Source organism: Hyperoodon ampullatus, assembly GCF_949752795.1.
Source record: "Hyperoodon ampullatus genome assembly, chromosome: 3".
In the NCBI taxonomy this organism is placed as follows: domain Eukaryota; kingdom Metazoa; phylum Chordata; class Mammalia; order Artiodactyla; family Ziphiidae; genus Hyperoodon; species Hyperoodon ampullatus.
The window spans coordinates 1,077,681-1,104,723 of record NC_136916.1 but is presented as its reverse complement, the minus strand read 5'-3'; the positions used below and the strand labels follow the sequence as shown (position 1 = coordinate 1,104,723).

The following is a 27,043-nucleotide window of genomic DNA, read 5'->3' as shown; positions in this document are numbered from 1 at the left end:
CGTTGATGCTGTGAGTGAAGCAGTGACTACAGTGAAGATACTGTCCTTGGAAACCTGGACCTCTTCCCCAGTGTATTGTACTGTAAATTGATTGATCCGCTGTTGCATACTTGTTTATTTTTTCGGGTAAATTCCTACTAACAAGTTGAGTTGTTGGTTCAGAGGGTATAAACACTTAGAATTTTGGTGGATTATCATGCGGTTTCTTTCTTAAATGGGAAATGGGAAAGAAAGACATTTGTTCACATTACATCAGTGTTGGATGTTTATTTTCATTTTCAAATTTCTAATTTATTGGAAATATAATTTTTAGGGCTTGCAACAGAGCTTAAGTCGTGCAAGTTGCTTTTGTTAATATGACTTAAATTTTCTTTTTTAAAAGTGAAATTATGGCACCCTCTGCTGAATTTGAAAGGAATTGCTGAATAGGAATGTACAGGTTTGAATAAGAGAATGTATAAATGTGTACTTTAGACTTTTTTGTCCCTTATACGGTGGCCCTTTTTGTTCACACTGGTCACCACTAGGCCGTGTGATGACGGATATTTGATTAAACCCATATTTTGAAGCGGGCAGAAGACCTCGAGTGAACAAGTCCACAGAGGCAGGAAATAACAGAGGCCAGGTGTGTTCAGGGTTGTTTCATAGAAAATTTGAGAAAGGGTGTCCATGTGACTTTTGCAGTGAAAGAAACTAGTAAGAACAGAGGGAAGGTATCATTTTTGGAATTTAAACTTTATCATGAACGTGCCGTTGAGTCATCAGATAGTTTTTTTAGAGCAGTAACATGATCCTTTGAGTATGTTAGAAAGATGATGCTGTGGGTTGGAGGTGGGGACAGGGCAATTCGCCCATCAGTGCATTTGCTGAGTGGGGTCCCAGAGAGAGAGAGACACAGCTCTGGGAAGCGGGTTACATGGTGGGTTGGTTTGTGAAAACAAACAAAACTTTACCAAAAAACTTCAAACATACAGAAAAGTAGAAAGAAGAGTACAATGACTACCCATAAGCCTACCTTAGGCCCAATAGTTGGTAACATTTTGCCCTGCATGCCCCGGCCCCTGCTCTGAAGTACTTGGGAGTAGGTTGCAGATGTCTTTGCTGTGCATCCGTAGGTACATCAGCAAGCATCTCTCCAAAGTGGCCTCAGGGGAGAGGTGCTCAGGGGGATACAATCTGGAAAGCTTAGGATTGGGGGTACAGATATGAGGTCCTGTTACATCCTGTGAGAGATGGCACAGAGGCACAAAGGCTTGGTTTACTATACTTCATTTGAGGCCCTCTGGCATTTTCCACCTCTCCTTTTGAGACTCTGGGAGATGGGTGTATGGTGAATACCGCTACATTTTAAATAGAAACTTTAAAAAAAGTTTTCTAAGTTTTCTTTTCTTCTTTATCAGGCAAAGTTTCAAGCGTGCTCAGTGGTTGAAGAGGCCAGCTTTCTTGGGTGAGGTAGCTTCTCCCTGGGAGGAGAGAGAGGTCACTGCAGACAAGCTGGCCAGCCTGCCCCTCAAGGAGGCAGAGGGGCCAGGCCCCTGGATTGTGCTGAAGGCCCACATCAGTGGAAGTCTGTGTGAGGAAGCAGGTGTGTGCCTGGTGCGAGTGTGGGGAGACAGTGCACCCCGGCAGGGCCCTGGCACCTGCAGGGCCTGCCTGCCTCGGGGTAGGGACGCTGGGGCAAGCGGGGAGCCGGAAGTGCCCGTGGGCACTGGGCATAGATGCTGACCTCTTAGTACAGTTGGTTGGTAGGGAATCTGCGTACTCTGATCTAGTAAGTGTTTTACGTCATGATCAGTGGGCTTCGCAGCTCTCCCTCCTTTGGGCAGGAGAAGTAGCAAGGGGGTGGGCAGAGGCATATAATACCCACCCTACTGTATATAAAATGGATAGCTACTAAGGCCCTGCTGTGTGGCTCAGGGAACTCTGCTCAGTAATGACCTATATGGGGAAAGAATCTAACAAAGAGTGGATATATGTATACGTATAGCTGAGTCACTGTCTGTACACCTGAAACTGACACAACATTGTAAGTCAACTAGACTCCAATAAAAAATAAAAAGTAAACAAAACAGACCAACAAAATATCATGGTAGGAATTGGTAATGGGTTCACTGTTGACTCATTCATTCTTTCATTCATTCAACAAACACTAGGGAGCCGCCTCTTACTGTGTACAGCAAGCTCTATTCTCAGGAATTCAGGGAGCAATACCTGGCTCTCACAGCTGACATTCTAGCAGGAAAGACAGACAGTCGACTAGATAAATGAAACACACATAGTGATTAGACTGTGCCGAGTGTGAAGAAGAAACATCAAGTCGGCTTGGGGTTTGTGGGGAGATTCTGCAAAGGGGCCGCCCAGGGAGTCCACTGAGATGCCGTTTGGGGAAAGACCCACGAAGGCCGCCCGGGAGCTGTGCCCGTGTACCCAGAGTCTGTGTCATTTGCTCTTTCTGCCTGGGCCTGTCCCCTAGAGTGTGTTAGTACAAGGCAGTGTGCCTACAAGTCCCCTCAAAGGCTTTGCAGAGTTCTGTGGAATGTTCTTTTGTGTAAATGTTTCCCATGGTTTCTGAACAATGACTGGCATGTTACTTCCCTTAGCAACTTTATTTTTGTTCCTTCTTCACGTGAAACTTTGGAAATGTTAGCCTTTTTTCTGTTCATTCATTTCATTCTGGAAATGAAAATAATCCTTTTCAGAGCTATGATAGGCAGATGAAAAATTTACAAAGTATAGTCAGTAGATTCCAGCAACTAATATTAATGGTTTAAACATTGAGGTAGTTGAAGAAAATAACATTAAAAGGTATATGAACAACGAAATAACTCAAAGTTAATTACCCTTGGGTATAACTGACTCTGAGTGTGAGATTCTCTGCTACTTAATACCTGAAGGGCCAGTACAGAACAGATACTCTTCATCAATGTAGGATTCACCGTTACAATGTAACGTTAGGGGTTTGGATTATTCTTACGGGGGTTATTCTCTTTGCTTTCAGCTTTGGATGTCATTAAAGTAGATGACGTCAGGCTTGCAGTGGTGATGCAGATCTACCAAAATCAGTCAGTAACTGGGGAAATCTCTAGCGCCAGCAGGTAGAGGAGTTTATCTTTGTGTGGGTCTTGTCCTTTTTATGTTAAAAAAAAAAATCCAGTTTGTGTTTCTTTACAGAGAAATAACTGATCAGGCTATACTTTAGGTTAGAGGCTTCTTTTATTTTTATTAGTAAATAAAATTAACTAATGTCCTTGTTTAAAAACTGAAATTCATGCTGTTTACTATTTATTTTTCAGTACATTGAAACTGACATTGTTTCCTGAAGCATTTAGTTACAGCCTGAGTGAATAAAATCACTTCATTTGTGGAAATGCCCTCCCCGCCCAAATAAATAAATAAATAAATAAATAAAGTAGATGAGTGTGTAAGAATATAGGGCATATAGAGACTTGAATAAAATCTCATGTGCAAGAAGGTGAGGATTTCCTTTAAGAGTATTAAGACCACCGTGGGGGAGAATTTAGTACACAGTTGTCTGTATTATAAATGAACAGGGCTTTTGAATTCGATATTTGCTTTTGTCACTATCTGTGATAGCTTTAAAAAATACATATGTAAATAGGCATTAACTATTGTGTATTACATTTAGTTTCACTCTGGTCCTGTCCTTACTTAGAAGATAGTTAATGTTGGTAGCATGACATAATTAATGTTCTGCAAATAAGAATTGATATTTGGGAAGCGTATTTTTTGATGGTTCTGTTGTAGGGCCTGAGAAACTGATGAAAGTAGACAGTTTGCATGATTTCTGTTGTCAGTAAACGAAATCATGTTTATAAATGTCCAGATTCATTACAGATGGTTTTAGTAGGCTACATTTTAAGCAACTATTGTGTTGAACCACACAATATTTATTAGTACCCAGTAAATAACAGTGTGTAAATGCTTACATGATTCATGTTATTTAAAAATTATACCACTGATTTCCGTACATGATCAGTTTATCCGTCAGGAAGGGCTAGGTTGAGCTTCAGTAGCAAACGGCTCCAGTGCCACTCTCATCTCTCGCTCTTGCAGTGTGTCCATCACGTGTTGGCAGGGGACACTGTTCCACGACGTCCTCTGTCAAGACAGCTGGAACGCTGGACAGCTGTGAAAGGCGAGGCATCGAATCTCATGGTGGCTCTTAAATGCACCTTCCTGGAAGTAACAAACCTGTTTCCTTCGTGTTACTGGTCAAGGCATCAGGGGTCTGCCAGAGAAGGCGTGAAGTCTGGTGGCCCAAGAGCGAGCTAGAGGATGTGGATCTGAAATGCGCAGTTTTCTTACTTGTAAATAAAGAGGATAAAATAAAAGAAGGATGTCAAGCAAAAGACTGAGAGCGTGGGGAAGCCAATACTTGAGCATCTGTCATGTTCCCAGTGCTTCAGATATGTCTCATTTGGTCATCACAAGACGTAATGAATCATAGAAGTGATTTCCATCTGACACCAGAGGGAACTGGATGGGCAGGATTAAATTCAGAGTGAAGAGGCAGTCCTGTGAAGTGTGGTTGCCAGCGTGGGTGCTGGATTCACGCACGCTGATGTGAGAATCCCTTCAAGCTGTGGCTTAGAGCAAGTTGCTTAGAATTCAGTTTCCTCATCTGTAAGACGATAATAATAGTCCTTATGTGATGAGATTATTATGAGAATTAAATGAGACGTTGAGTTTTTAACCTAATGTCTGGGAAATTGGGTGCATTCAGTGTTATCTGTTGCTCACATTTGTGTGTGTGTGTGTATTTTTTCTTTTAATTGTTTTCTTTGGTTTCCCAAGGTCTCATATCTTGTAAGTTGTGTGTGTAGTAAGTGATAAAATCAGGAGACTGGACTGTCTCCCACCAAAGCCTGTATTCTTTTCATTATAGGACCTTTAAATGTTTGCTAGATTAGACGTGAGAAGTAGAGTGATGAAAACGTGGTTGAGAAGTATTCATAAAAGCTGTCATCTGTTGATTGGCTCCTATGGGTTAGGTGTTCTACTTACGCCGTTGCATGTACTCTCATTTCATTAAATCGTCTGGCCAAGACCATGGAGTCAGGAAGGCAGGGCTGGGCTCTCATCCGACGTCTGTCCTGTGTCCAAATCTGCGCTCTCTTCATTAGGCTGTGCTGTGTCCCCGTAAGTAAGATAATGCGGTTACGCTGACCTTGAAGGATCAGGTCAGAGCTCTTGGCAGGTTGGAGTTGGTCACATACAGAAGCACTTCTGACTGGGGAGCTGTGATGCAGTTTTGAGGACATATGATACAGGCTCCAACCTCAAGGAGATCTAGTGGGGGATTGTAAGCCCAACAAAGATGCAAAATGACATCGATGTATCTTAATGATCAAAAATGATCGGTTTCTTCACTGGAGAGGACTTCGGGGAATGCTGGTGGATTGCTGGGGAGGATCTGGAACTGAGAAGTAGTCAGGGAAATGCAGTGCGGAAGTTATCATCCTCCCCTGCCCCCATCAAATAGAGGAGAGAGTTTAATACAGCAAACAAGTGGTGCGTTCATGGTTGGTAGTGTAATCTTGAAGACTGCCCAGGACTTTTCAGCAGTGGGTGGTAGAAGATAAATATAGCGAGAAAAGGTCGTTGTCAGAAGAGCCGTCTCACTGTGAGGCCGAGGCTGTGCATGGCCCTGGAGAGGCTGCTGAGTTTCCTGAGGACGTCTGAGAACAAGCACAGGGTTGCGGTGCGCTGCTTGCGGTCGGTGGTTCAGGTCGTCTGGCGTGGGGTCATGGCTGGTGAGCGCCGGGTCATTCCTTACACCTGGGCTTCCCGACGAGGGTCACGTGAGGAGTGATGTGACGCGTGCCGCGCAAGCCCTGATGCTGATGCACGGGGGTCAGTGCCCCTTCCCGGCAGGTGGAGTCCTGGGGTCCCGGGGCTCCTGCGACTTTCCTGGCAGCCTTGAAGCCTGAGTCTCCTAACCTGGGGGTTATAAAGCATTGTTTCTCTCATTTCCTCTCAAGTCTTCAAAGGTTTATAAAATTCGTTCAACTGGAGTCCTCTTTTCTGTCGCTTTGGTTTTTTCCTTTCCATTTGTGATATGTAAGTTTTGTATTACATAATAATTGAACCCTGGTGAGTTTGTAAAATGTGAGATGTTTTAATTTTTTGTAATTGTCCCCTTTTTTGAAATCCAGGACTTTCTGTGTTTGGTTGTATAAAGCATATTTTTGTACATATGGCACCCTAATGCATTGCCAGTTGTAAGCATATTTTTTTATTGTCTGTGTGTAGACAGAAATTGTAGACAGTTTTTTTATTGTCTCACAGAGTCTAAGATTCTTGGAATAGACAAAATTGAAATGTGATTTTGTTTATGATTAGGAATTGCATAGGTTAAAATTCCGCATCTATTATTTTGCATACATTTCTGCATAATAGAAAACTGACAAAAATTTGAACTTTCTTTGAATATTTAAAGAATAACCAATAAAGAAGTTGCTGGAAAGCATGCTACTGTTGGACCCTTAAGTCACTGGCAGATAGGGTATAATGTACAGGATGGTGTCAGCAAATCTGACCCTCTGCTTTCCTGGAAATAAAATACTGTGGGAACAGGGTCACACCCACTCATTTGCGTATTGTCTGGGTTGAGCCTGGAGACCACAAAGCCTAAAATGTTTACTGTCTGCCTTTTGTAGAACATTTGTGCCTGCTCTGGCCACAGACAGCAGTTCTCAAACTTTGGGGTCTCTGGACCTTTTTTTTTTTTTTTTTCTGTACGCGGGCCTCTCACCGTTGTGGCCGCTCCTGTTGCGGAGCACAGGCTCCGGACGCACAGGCTCAGCAGCCATGGCTCATGGGCCCAGCCCCTCCGCAGCATGTGGGATCTTCCCGAACCGGGGTACGAACCCGTGTCCCCTGCATCGGCAGGCGGACTCTCAACCACTGCGCCACCAGGGAAGCCCCCTGGACTGTTATAGACTCTTAAAAATTATTGAAGACTCCGAAGTGTTTTGTTTATGTGTGTTATATTGATATTTACCGTATTGGAAACTAAAACAGAAATTTTAAAAAGTCGTTTCAATTCACTTAAAAAGAACAATATTAAACTTGTTATATGTTAGCATAAATCATGTTTTTGTGAAAAATAACCGTTCTCCAAAAAAACAGAAACATGAGTGAGTTGGGAATTCCTCTAATGCCTGCCCGAATAGAAGACAGTTACATTCTCAGATGTGTATACTTTTTATTTGTTGCTCTATCTTTTAGTTGAAGGATATGAAGAAAAACCAGTCTTACACATATCTGTAGTTGGAAAAGGGAGGAGTATTTCAGTAACCTGTTTAGGTAATTGTAGATGTTCTTTGTTACTGCAGTTGACCCTTGAACAATGTGAGGATTAGGGGCGATAACTGTTCATGAAGTTGAAAATCCTCTTATAACTTGTAGTTGGCCTTCTGTATCCATGGATTCAGTCAGCTGTGGATCCTGTAGTCCTGTTAAATCTGTGTATAAGTGGAGCCATGCAGATCAAGCCCGTTGTTGTTCAGGGGTCAACTGTACCTCAAAACTCGACATATGGTAGTTTCAGTGTTGCAGTATGGAATCTGAAAATACATCAACAGACGTATCATATTGGAACTTTCAAATCTGTTGGTCTGTCCTGCGTTTTGACTGGATCTTTTATTCACACATTATTTTTTAAAATATTATGCATTGATAATTTCAAAAATATTGGTTCACTATCCACAGGTTGACACAATATAAAAAAAATCACATTTGCTCATATCACCACTGATCTTGGAAGAGCCTGTAGGTTTTGGGAAGCTGGTGGACCTGCGCAGAGTGGGAACTGGTTTCAGGATGCTTGCATTTCGGTTAACACGGTGCCTTGCAAAGCGAGGACCGCCTCTAGTGGACACAGGTTTTATAAAATTCTATTTTTTTGCTTGAGTGTTTATGCTTTATCATTAGCAACGCCTCAAGAGTCAGTTATTATTAATTTTACTACTTTATTAAGGACATTCTAAAGTCAATGCCCTTCTGTCTGTTTTTTTTTTTTTTTTTTTTAATGAGACTGCTTGGTAGTGAAGTAATTAACTAGGGCGAATAGTTTCCATTTGGTACTGTTATCTTGATTTGTGCTAAGGTACCCATGGTTTTGTCCACCAGTACTTTTCATCATTGGTGCAAATGTCCACACATTGCAAAAGGCAAATACCATCTTGATGGTTTTATGAAAATAGTTTGACTTCAGGGGCACCTCTCAAAGGATTGCAGAGACCACTGGTGTCTGCAGACCAAACTTTGAGAACTGATGGTATAAAAGGTTTAAATACCATTTTCTGTAAGCAGATTGATGCCACCTACCTGCATTGCTTCCTGTATTTTCTAACAATTATAATTTATGAAGATTTGCTGCTTGCATTGGCTAATACAACTCATGCATCTTTCAGGTAGAGTTTTTTTTTTTTTAATGTCAGATTTGTTAAAAAAGGGTTTACCCTTTTTGTGTGTGTTATTGCTCTGTTAGGTTTTGAAAGTGTAAGTTGAGAGTATTTGTAACTCATGAAGTAATCTACAGTTGGATTACTGGGCACAGTTACTGTCTCTTGAAATGATGGGATGTTACTATGATTATTAGTTTATTTATGATGACAGTTAATTAAAAGTTTTCATATTCTTGAATACTCTTCCAAATAGAGAGGGCGTGAGTTTGGAAAATTAGGTCCAGTACCTGATTTCTCATTCATCTGTGCTAACCTAGTGCATGTGTGTGAAATATTGTGATTTATATAATAAATACATATTCGGTGTTCTGTGTAACCCTTTCTGCTTCTAAAACCCTTGGAATTTCCTAAGTGATAAGAGTGACAAAGGTGTCTTCCGTTTTTCCTAACTACTTTCAGCCATACCTTTGTTTATGTTAACGAGGTGACTTTTGGGAAGCCCTTATGGACTTGATTGGAGGGTTGGAGCTTTCAGTCCCACCCCACAACCTCCAAGGAGGGGAGAGGGGCTGGAGGTTGAGCTCAGGCACCAGTGGGCCAGTGATTTAATCAACCATGCCTGTGTGACGAAGCCTCCATAAAACCCCAAAAGCCTAGGGTCTGGAGAGCTTCCAGGTTGCCGACACGTGGAGATTTGGAAGAGGGCGGCTCCCAGGGAAGGGGTGGGAGCTCCACCTCGCCCTGTGCAACTCTTCTGTCTGGCTGTTCCTCATCATTTCCTTTTACAGTTAACCAGTAACCTAAAAAGTAAATGTTTTCCTGAGTTCTGTGAGCCCCTGGGGCAAATTCAGTGAACCTGAGGGAGCTGGGGGAAACTGATGTCTAGTCAGTCGATGAGAAGCACAGGTGACAACCTGGGTTTGCAGGTGACATCAGAAGGGGGCCAGTCTTGTGGGGCTGAGCCCTTACCTTGTGGTGTCTGGCCCTATTCCAGGTAGACAGTGTCAGAACTGAGTTTTATTGTAGGTCGCCCAGCTGGTGTCACAGATCTGCGTGGGGTGTGGAAAACCACATCTGCTGTCAGAAGTGAAGTATTGATAGTGGAGGAGATACACAGGAGGAGTGTGTGTGCGCGCGCGCGCGCGCGCGCGCATGCGCACACATTAATAAAAGTTTTTGCAGATGGTCATTTCACTGGGTGCAATTAAGACTTTTTTTAGGGGAAACTCAAAAAACTTTCTGCTACAGACACTTGCACTTCTGTGGTTGACCACTAGATGTCATGAGTGCCCCGGGAGCCCTAAGCATTGCCCAGGACGGGTAGAAACTGAACATTGTAGGTTCTAGACCTTTGCATAGTTCACTGTTTCCATATGACGGATGCCAGAAGAACCTGATACAGTGTGATACATAGAAGCACGGTATGACTGGAATAATGAAAGTTCAAAAATAAGCCCTTTTAAAGTAGGGTTGTAATGGTTCTATTGGGGATCGTAAATGCTTCAGGTGCACTTGACACTGCAGTTTCGTTCCTGGCGTTTGGGTCGCTCTCTTTTTTATGGAAAGATGGATTGAACTTCAATTTAAGAATATTCGGTAATCCCTCTCAGGACGTGCTGTAACAGCTGGTATTTTTGTGTTGTAGTAAATCGATTCCATACAACAGTCACTAATAATCATGGCTGGATTCTGACAAATTCCAAAGCATTTTAAATAAGTTTAGCCAAAGAAAATAACATGATTACTACAGAAATTTAGCTCAGTTTGAAAGTTAAACCCAGCAACTCTGCTTCGTTCCACAGAATATTAACCATTTTCCTGGTTGGGATTTTATCAAACCATTTTTTTTTATTAATGTACTTATGTGTGTTCTGAGAAGATAATTATCTTGTAGCATATATTTCTTAAACAATATAACTTTGGAAAAAACTTAACCTTGAGTGTTTATTGTGAAATAAAAGATGAGAAATACTGCAATAAAATCTTTTGTATATGGCATACGTGGAAAGCTGCAGCATCAACTCAGGAGGATATTTTGATGTGAAATGTAAGGTGGTTTTAGTATTAATAGGATGTTTGTTTTAAGCATAAATTGGCTTATATGTTGTATGTGGTTTATGAAATTGAAACATTGTAAGTTCTTTAAGGCTTGAAGAAAGTTGTAGTTTGCATGGTACAGATTATATAGTATGTGTATTTCTGTAGTTAGGTAATCTGTACCGTACAAATTATGATTTATGGCATAAAGTGCTTAAATTACATACATACACACTATAATAAATACCTACCTACCTACCTACGTATATGCCTTTTGTCCTAATGGTAGAAATATGCGTGCATATACTTTACAAGTTATAACCGTTTTTCCCTTTTTTCTCAGCAGCAAAACAAAAGTTTACTAATTGAATGCGTTTTTTAAATTATGTATGGTCTGTTTTTTATTTTCTTTGCGTTTGAGTCGAGGAGCACTTTATGTAGTTGAATCTTAATCCTGATTGTTAAGATAACTTATGAAAACAAAGCAGAGTTGCCTTTTAGAATTATTAGGGAAAACAGCTTCAGAGACGGGCACTAATGAAGCCTTGCTTTACCTTTTTCTGTCTTATTTTTAGCTTAGTGATTTATATTTTCACTTGGTATTTAAAATAACTGCCTTCATATTTTTAATTAACACAGAGGATCTCTGTATGAATTTGTATGTATATTTTAACTACGTCAACCTTTTTAATGTAAAACAAAACTCAAGACATTGCACCCGGTTGCCTGGTCCAAGATAGTCTATTTGATGGTGAATATTTTTATGCTAACGTTTACTTTGATAATTAAAAAGCTAATTTAGAAGGCTTTAATAGAATCTTATAGTTTGAATTTTTTCATGAGGAATTTGGCAAGCTCATTTTCTTTATTCTGTAATATGAATCAGCAATTTAAAGGCTTTAAGAATTGAAGTGAGCCAGTTTTTCAGATGTTTACAGTATCTGTTTTTCTTGTTAATATATGTTAAAATATGCTTTTAAATCACCGAACGAACTTGCTTTATAGAGAACTGGGGGAAATGCATTAAAAAGCGAATTTAAACACGTTGTGTGGTTCTTCTGATTTCTGAAAAATGTAAATGCGGTGCATTTTCCGTTATTAGACAGCCGTGGTCCAAATTTAAACCACATGGCGTCCTCCTAGGTGTAGGCCAATGTAAATTTTAATCTTGCTACTTTTATGTTTTCATTTTATAATCTCATTACCTGAATTTTAAAAACCCAATCGTAATAGTTAGCATTCATTGTTTGAAGGGTGTTCATTGGATTATCCAGCAGTTCTAAATTGCTGTTCTCTTCATTTGCATATAAGGAAATTAAGGCTTAATAAGATTAAATAACTTGCCCAAGATCACAGAGCTAGCAGGATTAGAGATTAAGCAAACACTAGAGCCCTTGCTTTTAGTTACTATACAATAGTGCCTTTACTGCTTATTTTGGGATAAACGTAACTTAAAATAGTTATTTAAAAAATTGATATTTTCCAAGATACATCAAAGCTTAGTTTTTACTAAAACAATTTATTTTCATATATTAGCTTGGATTGTTAGGTTTAGCATAGATTATCAACAGTTCTGTAAATCTATAATAATATCTTGCTTCAATTCTAGTATTCTTTCAAGGTTGTTTGTAATCTTCAGTTAGAGAACTTTGCAGTTGTCGTATTAGGATGAGTTACTTAAAAAAATTACAATTAGTTATAAGTTGTTGACAATTTAGAGAATCTCTGCTCTACGTTTAGGAATACAGTTTTGAATTCTAACAGAAGGGAGGAATTTTAGGATGACGTTGGCTTACAAACGCTTCCTCAAGTTCTCCATCTATGCAGTCAGTGGTTCTCAAACCAACTGTAAAAATCTTTAAGGAAACCTTGACACATTCACGAAGAGCTTTCATGTTTTTAATTAGAAATCCCACGTCGAAATAAAAAACTCTCCCACTTCATATTTGTCTGTGGTCTGTAGAAGAAATTGTGAAGATTGTGATCTCCCTAATAAAGTGTTGGAATCAGCATTTTGAATTAGTTACAGAAAGTTGCAATTTAGTAATCTTGCCTCTTCTATTTTTAATGTGTTCCTTTTCTTTGTAGAAACGGACTGCAGAAGACATAGATCTGGGTAGACAGCGTGGCTGCAGGCCTTGGGGTTGGCATCCCTGCCGCCTTTGAACAGAGCGTGTTGGCAGTTCAGGGCCCAGCTCAGCCTGCATCCCGCATCCTGCATCATGCCCGCGCTGTCCGCAGGCTCGGGGAGCGACACAGGTATGGAGCCCGTGAGGGGCACTTTTCCTCCCATCCTTACAAATCGTCCAGTTCACAGTGAAAACCAGCATTGCTTTAAGCGACTGCAGACAGGCTTGTCTTTCTGAAACCAAAGTGAGGGCCATCGTGGCCTCAGAATAAACGTGACTGGAGGGCGTGGGCGGACCGCTTTCTCGGGTCCTGAGGTCTCCGTGCTGATGCCCTTGTGCTGGTTTGCATTATGGAATAATGCCATACATTTACATTTCTCTTTTAAAGATTAAGTATTTTAAAGATACAGAAAAGTGTGGAAAATATCATGGTACTCATATTACCTGTCACTCTACTTTAATCATAGCTATGAATTTTTTTGGCCGTATTTGCTCAGACCTCTCATTTTTTCCCCCCATTTTTCTATTTTCTTTTTTTCTGTCCAGAGGTGAACACTGTTCTGAAGTTGATATATGTCATTAAAGAACTCAACTAAAACAAGCACATTGTTATCAGTTGTAAGACTTAGTGATACTTAAAGATTTACAAGAAAGGGAAAAAAAACTCATGCATGTATGTATGTGTGAATTCCCCTCTTTCTGACCTGATTTAGAAGGTGGGATGGGGGTGGTCAGTGCCCCTTTGAAGCCCTTTTCTGGGGTTCCCCGGAATCAGCACTTTAGAAAAATGTAGATTCCTGGACCCTCCTCAGAATTATTAAAACAGAATGCGAGTGGGGTTGGAGAGCTGTAGCTTGCATTTTTCAGATGCTCAGAAGAGGGGGTGGCACAGAGTGTGGCCAAAGGCATGGGCTTTGTTACACTAACCACACTGAGTTGGTCCCATTAACACCCTTCTGTAACCAGCTGAGCTATGTCTTGTCCTGGACAGTCACTGGCACCCTAATTTTTAAAGAGCCGAATCACAAATGTGATTTTGCGTTGTGTTCGGTGACCCTGGCCTTCTCATGTGCACTATTTGCCCGTATCATTCTTTGCTGTTTCAAGCAGAGCCATGCTTACACTTTGGCAAGTTTTTTCTTGTCTTTATCCATCAAGAATAATGTTTTTCTACTGTGATTTACACTAAGGATTAGTTTTTCTTAGGAAGTGATTTTGATTTTTAAATTACATAAAAATCTTTTTTTTCTCAAGACGTGAACTTGGAAGCAGCTTCTTTGGACAAAATTTTTTTTCTTTCAGTTTTTATATAGTCCCACATTGTGTTCCACTATATAAAATGAATGATTTAAGTTTCCGTCGTGGTTTGGGAAATTATAGATAAAATTTATTTGAACCATAAATTTACTACAGTTTATGTAGTAAATAAGTTTTCTGCCTTGCCGTTCACCAAAAAATGCCTTAGTTTAATTGAATGCAAAATATTGTTGATTACACCTAACATGGGGAATGATTAAAGTGGCAGTTTAGGCGTCAGTCGTGAAAAATACCATAGACTGTTTAGAATGGAAAAAGGACTCTAGCACGCATAGCTGGCCCGCTTGGTGCAAATCTAAAATACTGGTGCGACTCACTCCCGGCTTTGCGGTAGTTTTTGACCAGTGTGTCCCAATAAGGTTTGAGTTGGGCAGAGGAGATTGTTTTAAGAGTCACTGCATTCAGGGGGGCCCCAGGGTGTGGGCACCCACCAGATGCTACGTTCCCTTGTCCTTCCTTGTAGACCAGATGCCATTGATCCGTCAAGGGTCATTGTTACTGTCAGCAGCATTGCTTAGCAATGGTCTCCAGGGAAACAGCGTTAGCATAGCTGAAGGGCAGTTCTCACGCAGTGGGAGAGGGTGTGACTCAGAGTGTCCCCAGTGCACGCATGGTGCTCACGTGGGGAAGTGCTTGCTGTGTAAACTTCCACCACTTCCTCTTCCTCTGAGAGCAAACAGTAACACAAGTAATACATAAAACTACACAGATGAAAAAAGGAAAGAAACCCTTCCTACCCGCTGTTCCCCTTCCCCCAGTCTCCTTTTCTTTCTCAGTTTGATGAGTACCCTGCAAGAATTTTCTGTACATTAAGCACTTATGTGCCTTTGTAAGTAAATGTGTGTGTACATAAGTATATTGTTTTGTCTTTTTTTCTTATTTTTAAATCACAGATTCTGTCATACTCTATGGATTGTTCTGTGACTTTCTTTCTACACCAATTAATGTCTCAAAGAGGTATTTCTATGATATGTGTGTGTGCATACATCTGTATGTATAGATAAACATAGATCCTCCAAATTCTCTTCAACTAACGCATAGTTTTCCATTGTGTCACATTACATTGTGTAATGAACCAGACTACTCTTTTTTTTTTTTTTTTTGGCGGTATGTGGGCCTCTCACTGTTGTGGCCTCTCCCGTTGCGGAGCACAGGCTCCGGACGCACAGGCCCAGCGGCCATGGCTCACGGGCCCAGCCGCTTCGCGGCATGTGGGATCCTCCCAGACCGGGGCACGAACCCGCTTCCCCTGCATCGGCAGGCGGACTCTCAACCACTGCGCCACCAGGGAAGCCCCAGACTACTCTTAATGAAAGCCCTGGTTTTGTTCCTTTTGTAATATTTTAGGAGAAAAGATGTACACATTTAGTGGATGTTGTCAAATTGTCCTCCAGAGGTGTTAAACCACTTAACAATCCATGGACAGTAACTTAAAAATCGTTTCCCCCGTGTTCTTGGCAATATTCAATATTATGTCCGTATAATTTTTACCAACCTGATGGGGAAAATACGGTATCTTAAGCGTGAAATGTGCATGACTACCAACATTGAGCACATTTCCCTTTGTTTAATGGCCATGATTCCTCTGTGATTTGTTTGTTCTTATCCTTTCCCCATTATTCTATTGGTTTATCATTTTCTTATTTATTTGCAGTATTTATTTGTATTTTGTGTATTAACCCTTTGGGTCATTTTAGGTTGAACACCATTTCTTCTGGCCAGTCATTTGTCCTTTTTTTCTTCCTTAAATAGTATCATTTTTATTTTTATTTTTTTTTTTTTTTTTTTTTTTTTTTTTTTTTTTTTTTTTTTTTTTTTTGTGGTACGCGGGCCTCTCACTGCTGTGGCCTCTCCCGTTGCGGAGCACAGGCTCCGGACGCGCAGGCCCAGCAGCCACGGCTCACGGGCCCAGCCGCTCCGCGGCATATGGGATCCTCCCAGACCGGGGCACGAACCCGTATCCCCTGCATCGGCAGGCGGACTCTCAACCACTGCGCCACCAGGGAGGCCCTCATTTTTAAAATAGAAGTTGAAAACTTTTATATGGACAAATCAATATTTTCTGTGTGGTGAATGCTTTTTTCCTTCTGCTTAAGAAAGTCTTTCCAACCTAAGGCAGGATTGAGAAGATAGTCTCTAAGATCTTCTTTTAATAATTAAAAAATTTTGGGGACTTCCCTGGTGGTCCAGTGGTTAAGACTCCATGCTCCCAACTTAGCGGGCGCAGGTTCAATCCCTGGTCAGGGAACTAAGATCCCGCATGCCGCACGGCGTGGCCTAAAACAAAATAATAATAATAATTTTAAAAATTTGATTTTACACATTTGGAATTTCAGTCCAACTAGTTTGCATGTGGAATGAGACAGTAATCAAATCTTAACATAATTCCCACGTGAAGAGCCAGTAGTCCCAAAATCACTCACTCAATAGCCCAGCCTTTTTACATAAATGTGTGTTAGCCTCTCTCGTGTATACATATGTTCTGGGTTTTCTTTCTTGGCTATTATGATCTGGTGATCTTATTAAAAAAATTTTTTTTAAATGAACTTTATTTTTAGAGTAATTTTAATTTTAGAGAACGATTATGAAGATAAGACAGAGAGTTCCAATATCCTTTATACTTGTTGCCCTGATTATGAACATCTTACCTTAGTTTGATACATTCATTTCAATTAGAAAATCAGTACTGATACATTATTATTAGCTAAAATCTATACTTTATTCAGATTTTCTTAGTTTCCGTTGATATCCTTTTTTGGGTCCAGGGTCTCACATTATATTTAGTTGACCTTGTCTCATTAGGCTCCTCTTGGCTGTGAAGTTTCCTTAGACTTTCCTTGTGTTTGACGACCTTGACCGTTTTCGAGTGTAGTACTGGTCAGATATGTAGTGGAATTCCCTCTGTTGGAATTTGTCTGATGTAAAGTGCCACTGTCGTCATATTGTATATTAAGGGGACGTGCTGTCGACTTGGTCTATGACTGTTGATGCTGATTAAGTGGCTGACGTGACGTTCACCGCACGTCCCCACTGGAAAGTGACTCTGTCTGCCCACCCTGTCCTGCTGTGCTCTGGGGAAGGACGTCTGCGTGCCTCTCACATTCGAAGGGGGTGTGTCCTGCTCTCCTTCAGGGTGACGTATCCCTGTAACGTATTTGGAATACTTTCTCTCTTCTCTCCCATGAATTTATTCAATCCTTTTTCATATCCGTGTGGACTCTTGGATGTTTATTGACACTTCGGGACATAATTCAATTCTACTTCACTTATTTTGTTGTTCAAATTGTCCCAGCTTTGGGGCCACTGGGAGCTTTTTCAGTTGGTTTCTTTGACGTATCCCTATCCACAGGGGCTTGTTTTAAACGCTTCCTTACTTTGGGCATGACGGGATGCTTCAGGTTAATCTTGCAGTGCCCCATCTAGAATGAGCCATTTCTCAAAGGACCACCAGCTCCTTTTATTAGGGAATGGGATTAGAAACCAAGATCTGGATGATAGGTTTGCACAGTGTTTTTTCTTTTAGGCCCTCTCATCTGGCAGAGCAAAGAAATACATGTGTGTATACTGACCTGTGTATATATGCACATATATGAACATTTCTATGTGCAATCATCTGTAAGTATATTAAGCTACATATGAGTTCTTACTGGTGTCTCCAACTCTAATCCATAGGCAATGGATCATTTTAGCCTCCTTCCCTTGTCTGTAAATTCCTGCTGGCTACCACCACCCACCACGCGCCATCTGTCTACTGAATTATTCAGCCCCGTGTGCGTGTGTCCTAGTGTCCGAACTGTTACCTGTCCCTCCTTGGGACACAGCTTTTATCAACTAGAGAGCTGAGCTTGTTTCCGTTCCTGTGATAGTTCCGTTCTGTTTTTAATCTTATGGACTCGTTCTTTCCCTGCATAGTACCTGTCTTAGTTTTAGTTTTACAAATTCATTAGGTCTGAATTTCACAAATATCATATAATGTGGAATATAATATATATACAGAAATGCATATAAAACTTTCATAGTACAGTTTTTTTTTTTTTTTTTTTTTTTTCCCGGTACGTGGGCCTCTCACTGTTGTGGCCTCTCCCGTTGCGGAGCATAGGCTCCGGACGTGCAGGCTCAGCGGCCATGGCTCACGGGCCCAGCCGCTCCGCGGCATGTGGGATCCTCCCGGACCGGGGCACGATCCTGTGTCCCCTGCATCGGCAGGCAGACTCTCAACCACTGCGCCACCAGGGAAGCCCCATAGTACAGTTTTAAGAGTGATTATAATGCCAACATCTACGTGGCCACCACCTGAGGAAAGAAACTGAACCCCTGAGAGCATCCCGTGCGCTTCCTGCACTCACTGTCTCCCCAGCCGCCATGGCGACGGACCGCAAAGAAGAATATCCTGCCTCACAGTGTACGTAAGACGTATGTTTTAAGCATCCCTGGGCACTTTGGTTTAATTTTGCCCATTGTTGAGCTTTATAAATGGAATTTTACCACATGAACTTTTTTTAGGTTAGTGGTGACTATTTAGAAAGAGGAAAAAAATAACAAATTATGAATTTTTAAAAGTGGATGCATAAAATAAATATTACAAAATCCAGGGGAAAAGCATAATATTTTAGTGAGCTGCCTGACATACCTCTATACTTGGTTTTCTTCTTTATTTTTTGGCTGTCTACTTTTTGATTGCCTCTTCCTACGACAGTGATTTTGCAATATTTACTTTAAGAGAAGAGAAAGGCGGTCCAGCCTGCAAAGGAGAAGTGCAGGATACTTGTGTAGACAGTACTCCTGACACACAGGAGCTCTCACTCCAGGTGTGTGGGTTTCCCTGACACCGAGCGGTTCTCTGCGACACCAGCTGGGTGTCCCAGAGCTCGGTTCTGACACACGCTGGCGGTCGCGCAGACCTCACAGGCTCAGTCCCCATAAGACGCCCCAACTTCGGATACCAGTTACAAGTAATAGGCCCCCAGGTTGCCCACAGCTCTGTCTGGCGTGGCTGCAGAGCGGGGTCCCACAGCCGCCTCCTTGCATTCTGTCCTTTGCTAGAACAGCTCACAGAACTAAGGGAAAGATTTAACTCATCCTTGTCAGGTGACTGTGTAATGAAAGACAGGATAAAGGATACAGATGAGGAGATACGTAGGGTGAGATCTGGAAGGGTCCAGAGATCAGGAGACTCCGTCCCTGTGGGAGTTGGGGTCCGTCACCCTCCTGTGTGTAGAGTGTTCACCAACACAGAAGCTCGCTGAACGCCACAGTACTGGGATGTTTATGGTGGCTTCATCACATGGGCGTGACCCATTTATTCACTCCACATTCAGCCCCTTTCCTCCTCCAGGACGTGGGAAAGACCCTGTCAGTCCATATCTGTATCTGTTGCTCATGGTGGTCCATATGTAGTGGTAGCTCATGGTAGTTTTAATCTGCACTTCTTGGTTATTTATGAGGTTGAACACATTTTCACATTGGCCATTTCGATTTTCTCTTTCGTGAAGTACCGATTTAAATCTTTTGCTTACTTTTCAATTGCCTGGTCTTCTGTGTAGGACATTTTTCTGTGTTCTGGATTCCGTCCTTTGTCAGCTTTGCCAGCTGACAGCCGTCTTCTCTTGTTCCGTGGCCTGTCTTCTCACTCTTCTTGCTGCCTACCCTAGTCCACGTGCAGAAGTCACACATTTCAGTGCAGCTCATCACCACGTCCTTTATGGTGATTGATTTCTGTATTTTATTCATGAACTGTTCCTTAGCCTATGGTCAGGAAGTTATTCCTTTTTCCTTTTACATTTTGATTTTAATACTCTAGAATAGACTTTGTGTAAGGTGTGAAGTAGGCTACAGATTAATTTTTCCCGCGTGGATGTCCAGCTGTCCCACTGTGACGTTGTAAAGACTGTCCTTTCTCCCGTGTGGGCAGAGCTGCCATATGGGACCTTGATTACAGTGTTGACTGTCATTGTGACTCTCAGCATCCTCGTTTTTAGTTCTAGATCTCAAAAGGAGTCACTTCAGCATTTCTTCTTTGTCACGCTTGCTCTAGGTTTTTTTCATATATGCCCTTTATTAGATTAAGGAAGTTTCCTTTTATTCTTAGTTTGCAGAAAACTTTTAAAAAATCACTAGCCATTGAATTTTGTCAAGTGCATTTTATTTGTTCATTGTAATCATATGATTTGTTTCTTGTAAATCTCAATATAGCAAATATCACTGATTTTTGAATGTTAAGCTAACTGGCACTTTAGGGATAAGCCCAATTTGCTCCTAATTTATTATCCCTTTCATATAGCCTGCTGGATTTGGCTTGCTCACATTTTATCTACAGTTTTAATATCTGTGTTTATGAGTGATTTTAGCCTGTAATTTTCCTTTCTCATTCTCTCGTCAGATTTTCACAGTCATGTAGTGTGTTGGAAAGTCTTCACTCCTGTTCTCTTCTGTTCTTGTGGGTTCATTAGAATACTTCTTTTTATCATTTTAGATTTCCCCTTAATTATTTTTAAGTTATACACTCTCTTTCTCTATTTTTAGTGGCTACCTTAGAAATTACAACATGCATCCTTTATTATAAAATCCCCCGTTAATCTGTACCTTTATTGTCATCCTGGACAATCCAAAGACCTTACTTAGAACACTTTTACCCTGTATGCTTCCCTCCCCGTTTATATGCTATTGTGTCATGTATTTTAATTCTCTATTAAAAAACAAAACCCAAACCTTGAAGATGTCAGCTTCATAGCATCTTACAACTTGGCATTTTCATCCAAGATGACTTTTCATCTGCTTAATGTAAAAATCTTTAGAATTTCCACTATTGAAGGTCTACTGATGTCCAACGGTGTCTGTTGTCCTGTCGGATATGCTTTCATTTGCCTTCATTTTGAAAGGTATTCTTACTAAGCATAGAATTCTAGGTTGGCATTATTATTTTTTCAGTGTACTAAGAACGAGAATATGAAGAAACAATATCTTTAAAGTTGCTATTTAGAAATCAGCTGTCAGACTCTCTGTTTTAAAGTAATCTATCTTTCTCTAAGATTTTCTTTTTTGATTTGGGTATCTATAGTTCTATTCTTGCTCTGTGTCTAGGTAGAATTTCTTTTTTTTCTATTTTTTTAGAATTCTTTTGGCTTTTTGGATGTATGTGTTAATGTATTTCATGAATTCTGGAAAATTTTCGGTTGTTATCACTTCAGATATTACCTGTACTCCATTCTTTCTCTCATTTCTCTTTCTGTGTGTCAGTTGAATATGTGTAAGACTTTTTCTGTGTCCCTTATTTCTCATGTCACTCTTCTGGATTTACCTCTCTTGGCACTCTCATTCTTTTCTCTGAGTAACTCTCACCTGTCTTCCATTTTTAATAATTCTTTCTGGAGCTATATATGATCCCCTTTACATTCCTGCATTGTTTTTAATTAACTAAAAAGTTAAAAAAAATAAGTTGTTTAGTTCTTGAAAATGTTGTTTGCACCATAGATCAGTCTTGTTAGGAAATCTGGCTAACCTTATTTCCCACATCAAAATCATGATGTTTTTATCTTTAAAGTGATAGATTCATGTTCTTGGAGATACTGAGTATATCACTGAGATACACCACTAAAGGAAGCCATTTGAAATAACAAAATGGACTTTATTAGCATTGTCTGTCATGAAGGCGTTTTGGTCTCATCTTTCACTTAAAAGGCTAATGTGATCATTTCCCCCCCTTGATTGTACATTTCATTGTTGACCTTGCTGCTCTTTTCTTCTGATAGTTCCCCAAAAGAAGTATACTCTGTAGCTTTGCGCTGACCACGTTCATATTTTCACAGTTCCCTTCCTCAGCAAGTTGAGCTCATTAGGCATGTGGTTGACGGGTAGCTGTTATGTGTGAACAGAAAGCAGTGTGTGAACCCACATTTGGGTACAAGTTTTTTTCTTTTTGGTGGTAGTGTACTTCTTTGTGCATAGAGCTTGTGCCCCCTTTAAACTGAATCAGTACACTTACGTCCATCCTCGTCTCTGCTCACAAAATGTTTATGAACTAAGTGAAGAAGTTTCTCTCCAGGTAGTATGGGGTTTTCAGTGTTTAACAGAAAAATCACTACGTGGCATTTTCTCCCAGTGGCTCACAGGCGGAGACTGTGTCTCAGCTTCTGTCCTGCCGGTAGTTTCCTCCAAAGGGTACAGTCAGCATGTGCCAGCACGCCTCCATGATAGCAGTAACTCTTCCCCAGTGCATACCTTTGCTGCTACAGAGAGTCCCACAGAGTCATCTCGTGTAGGAATTTTGCCAGTAATTTTCATTCATTGCATAATATTTGTCTTTCATTCTGAGGCTCATCTTATAATCTTTATGGCAATAGTGTGACCTCTGTTTTAGCTGTAAGGAATGCAGTATTTAGTGATGTCTATATAGTTTTGGTTTTTTTTTTCACTTCTAAGTTTTTTTAAATTGAGGTAAAATGTATATAATATAAAATTTGCCATATTAACCATTTTAAATATACAATTTAGTGGCATTAATTATATTCAAAATGTTGTGCAGGGCTTCCCTGGTGGCGCAGTGGTTGAGAGTCCACCTGCCGATGCAGGGGACACGGGTTTGTGCCCCGGTCCAGGAGGATCCCACATGCCGCGGAGCAGCTGGGCCCATGAGCCATGGCCGCTGAGCCTGCGCGTCTGGAGCCTGTGCTCCGCAACGGGAGAGGCCACAACAGTGAGAGGCCTGCGTACTGCCAAAAAAAAAAAAAAAAAATGTTGTGCAGACGTCACCACTATCTATTTCCAAGACATTTTCATCACCCCAAACAGAAACTCTGTATCCGTTTAGCAATAACTCCACTTGCCCCTGACTGCCATCTTTTGACAGTCACCATTCTACTTTCTGTCTCTCGATTTTGCCTATTTCAGATATTTCCTATACGTGGAGTCATGTAATATTTGTCCTTTTGTGACTGTCTTACACTACTTAACATAATGTTTACAAGGTACATCCATGTTCTGATCCATGTATCAAAACTACATTCCCTTTTATGGTTGAAGAATATTCTTTTGTATGTACATACTGAATTTTGTTTATCCATTTTTCTGCTGGTGGACACTAGAGATGTTTCTACCTTTTGACCATTGTGAATAATGCTGCAATGTAAATTGTTGTTCAAGTATCTGTTTGAACCCCTGATTTCAGTTCTTTTAGGTATGTGCCTAGGAACAAAGTTTCCTGGTCGGATTCTGTGTTTAGCTTTCTGAGGAACCACCGGACTGTTTTCTGGTCTGCACCATTTTATATTTTCACCAGCAATGTATGAGAGTTTATATCCTCATCCATACTTGTTATTTTACGTAGTTTTAAAATTATAGTCATCCTAGTAGGGGTGAAGTGATAGCTCATGGTGGTTTTTGTGTGCATTTTCCTAACGACTAATGTTGTCGAGCATCTTTTCATGACTTGTTGGCCATGATCAGTTGACCCTTGAGTGACACAGGTCAGTTTTTTCTTACATTGCTTATGCTTTTGTATGTTACATCCCCATGTCTTTTTATAACTGGAAATTTGTACCTTTTTACTCCCTTCACTCATTTTGCCTGCCCTCCACCCCTGCCTCTGGCAATCACCAGTCTATTCTCTGTACCTGTGAGCTGCTGCTTCTTGTTGCTGTGTTTAGATTCCACATATAAGTGAGATCATACGGTATTTGTCTTTCTCTGTCTGACATTTCACTTAACATAATACCCTCAAGGTCCATCCGTATTGTCACAAATGGCAAGATTTCATTCTTTTTTCAATGGCTGAATAATATGCCATTGTGTGTGTGTGTATGACATTTTATCTATTCATCTGTCGATGGACGTTTAGGTTGTTTCCATATCTTGGCTGTTGTAAATAATACTGTAATGAACATTGGGGTGCATATATCTTTTTGAGTTAGTGTTTTTTGTTTGCCTTGGGTAAATACCCAGAAGTGGAAATGCTGGATCATATGGTAATTCTATTTTTAATTTTTTTGAAGAACCTCCTTACTGTTCTCCATAGCGGGTGCACCAATTTACAATTCCACCAACAGTGCACGAGTGTTCCCTTTTCTCCACATCCTTACCAGAACTTGTTATTTCTTATCTTTTTGATAGTAGCCATTCTTACAGATGTGAGGTGGTATCTCATTGTGGCTTTGATTTGCATTTCTCTAATAATTAGCAGTGTTGAACATCTTTTCATATGCCTGTTGGCCCTCTGTATGTCTTCTTTGGAAAAATGTCTATTCAGATAATCTGCCTTCTTTTTAACCCCTTATGATATATATAATTTACAAATTTTTTTTTTTTTTTTGCGGTACGCGAGCCTCTCACCGCTGTGGCCTCCCGCTGCGGAGCACAGGCTCCTGACACGCAGGCTCGGTGGCCACGGCTCACGGGCCCAGCCGCTCCGTGGCACGCGGGATCCTCCCGGACCGGGGCACAAACCTGCATCCCCTGCATCAGCAGGCAGACTCACAACCACTGCGCCACCAGGGAAGCCCCATAATTTGCAAATATTTTTATTTTATAGGTTGCCTTTTGATTTTGTTGATGGTTTCCTTTGCTGTGCAAAAGCTCTTTAGTTTTATGTAGTCCTGCTTGTTTACTTTTGCTTTTGTTGCCTTTGCTTCTGGTGTCAAATCCAAATAATCATTGCCAAGACCAGTGTCAAAGGAGCTTCCTGCCTATGCTTTCTTCTAGGAGTTTTATGGTTTCAGGTCTTACATTCACATCTTTAATCCATTTTGAGTTAATTTTTTGTGTAAGGTGTAAGATAGTGGTCTAGTTTCATTTTTTTTTTTTTTTTTGGCCTGTGGCTGTCCAGTTTTTCCAGCACCAGTTATTGAAGAGACTTTCCTTTCCCCATTGTATATTCTTAGCTCCTTTGTCATAAATTGAATGACCACAGATGCATGTTTCTGGGCTCTCTATTCTGTTCAGTTGATCTATGTGTCTGTTTTTATATCCTTACCATACTGTTTTGCTTACTATAGCTTTGTAATATAGTTTGAAATCAGGGAGCATTATGCCTCCACCTTTTTCTTTCTCAAGTTTGCTTTGGCTGTTGCAGTCTTTGTGGTTCCATACAAATTTTAGGATTGTTTGTTCTATTTCTGTGAAAAATGCCTTTGGAATTTTCATAGGGATTGCACTGAATCCATAGATTTCTTTGGGTAGTATGGACATTTTAACAATATTAATTCTTCCAATCCTTAAGTGTGGAATATCTTTCCATTTATTTGCCTTTTTCAGTTTCTTCCATCAGTGTCTTAAAGTTTTCAGTGAGCAGGTCTTTCACGTCATTGGTAAAATCTGTTTCTAAGTATTTTATTCTTTTTGATACAATTGTAAATAGGATTACTTTCTTAATTTCTCTTTCTGATAGTTTAGTGTATGGAAACACAGTAGATTTCTGTACATGATTTTGTATCCTGCAGCTTTAATAAATTCATTTATTTATTGTAACTTTTTTTGGTGGATTCGTTATGTTTTTCTATATATAATATCACATCATCTGCAAAGAGTTACAGTTTTACTTCTTCCTTTTTGATTTGGATACCTTTTATTTCTTTTCCTTGTTTGATTGCCATGGCTAGGGCTTCCAATACTTTGTTGAATAAAAGTGGTGAGAGTGAGCATCCTTGTCCTGCTCCTGATCTTAGAAGAAATGCTTTCAGCTTTTCACCTTTGACTATGATGTTAGCTGTGGGTTTGTCTTAAATGGCCATTATTATATTGAGGTATGTTCCCTTTATACCCACTTTGTTGAGACTTTTTATCATGAAGGAATGTTGAATCTTGTCACATGCTTTTTCTGCATCTATTGAGATGATCATATGATTTTTATTATTCATTTTGTAAATGTGGTGTATCACAAACTGATTGATTTGCTGATGCTGAACTATCCTTGCATTCCTGGAATAAATCCCACTTGATTATCGTGTATCACCTTTTTATTGTATTGTTGAATTTGGTTTGTTAATATTTTGTTGAGGATTTTTACAGCTATGTTCATCAGGAATATTAGCTTGTGGTTTTCTTTTCTTGTGTTGTCCTTGCCTGGTTTTGATATTAGGGTAATGCAGGCCTTGTAAAATGAGTTTGGAAGTGGTCCCTCTTCTATTTTTTGGAAGACTTGAGAAGGATTGGCATTGATTCTTCTTTGAATGTTTGCTATAATTCGTCGGTGCAGCCATCTGGTCCTGGGCTTTTGTTTGTTGGGAGGTTTTTGATTACTAATTCAATCTCCTTATTAGTAATGTCTGTTCACATTTTCTGTTTATTTATGATTCACTCTTGGTAAGTTGTATGTTTCTGAGGAATTTACCCATTTCTTCTAGGTTGTCCAGTTTGTTGGTGCATATTGTTTGAAGCAGTCTTTTAATGATCCTTTTGTTTTTGTAGTATCAGTTCTAACAGCTCCTCTTTCATTCTTGATTTATTTGAGTCCTCTCTTTTTTTTCTTGGTGAGTTTTTCAGTTTTATCTTTTCAAAGAACCAGCTCTTGGTTTTATTGATTTTTTTTTTCCTCTTGTCTTTAAGTCTCTAATTCATTTACTTCTGCTGTAATCTTTTCAAAATTTCCTTCCTTCTACTAACTCTGGGCTTTGTTCTTTTTCTAGTCCTTGAGTTATAAAGTTTGTTTATCTGAGATTTTTCTTGTTTCTTGAGTTTTAGGCATTTATATCTATGAAATTCCCTCTTAGAAATGCTTTTGCTACATTACCTAAGTTTTGGTATGTTGTATTTTCATTTGTTTTTTGATTTCTCTTTTGATTTCTTCATTGACCCATTAGTTGTTCAGTAACATATTTAATCTCCACATATTTGTGAATTTTCCAGGTTTTTCTCTAGTTAATTGATTTCTAGTTTCATACTACTGCAGTCAGAAAAGGTGCTTGATATGATTTCCGTCTTCTTAAATTTGCTAAGACTTATCTTGTGACTTAACATATACTTCTGGGAAGTGTTCTGTTTGCACTTGAGAAGAATGTGTGTATTTGGTTTGGTTTGGTTTGGATGGCATGTTCTGTATATACCTGTTAAGTTCTTCTGCTCCAGTGTGTCACTGAAGGCCAATGTTTCCTTATTTATTGGTTTTCTGTTTGGATGAGCTATTCACTGATGTAAGTGGGC

The 27,043-nt window shown here is 40.2% G+C and overlaps 1 protein-coding gene across 1 annotated transcript in view; it reads left to right on the top strand.

The window, feature by feature from the left end:
* MPP7 (MAGUK p55 scaffold protein 7) overlaps window positions 1–27,043 on the top strand; it is a gene marked incomplete at its 3' end in the record, with an annotated part of 263,678 nt that overhangs the window by 48,254 nt on the left and 188,381 nt on the right. The window contains exons 2-3 of the mRNA XM_079701252.1: window positions 2,999–3,062; window positions 12,558–12,728. Of these exons, the coding sequence (XP_079557378.1) occupies window positions 12,692–12,728 (37 nt within the window). The 5' untranslated portion in view covers window positions 2,999–3,062; window positions 12,558–12,691. The remainder of the gene's footprint in view (window positions 1–2,998; window positions 3,063–12,557; window positions 12,729–27,043) is intronic.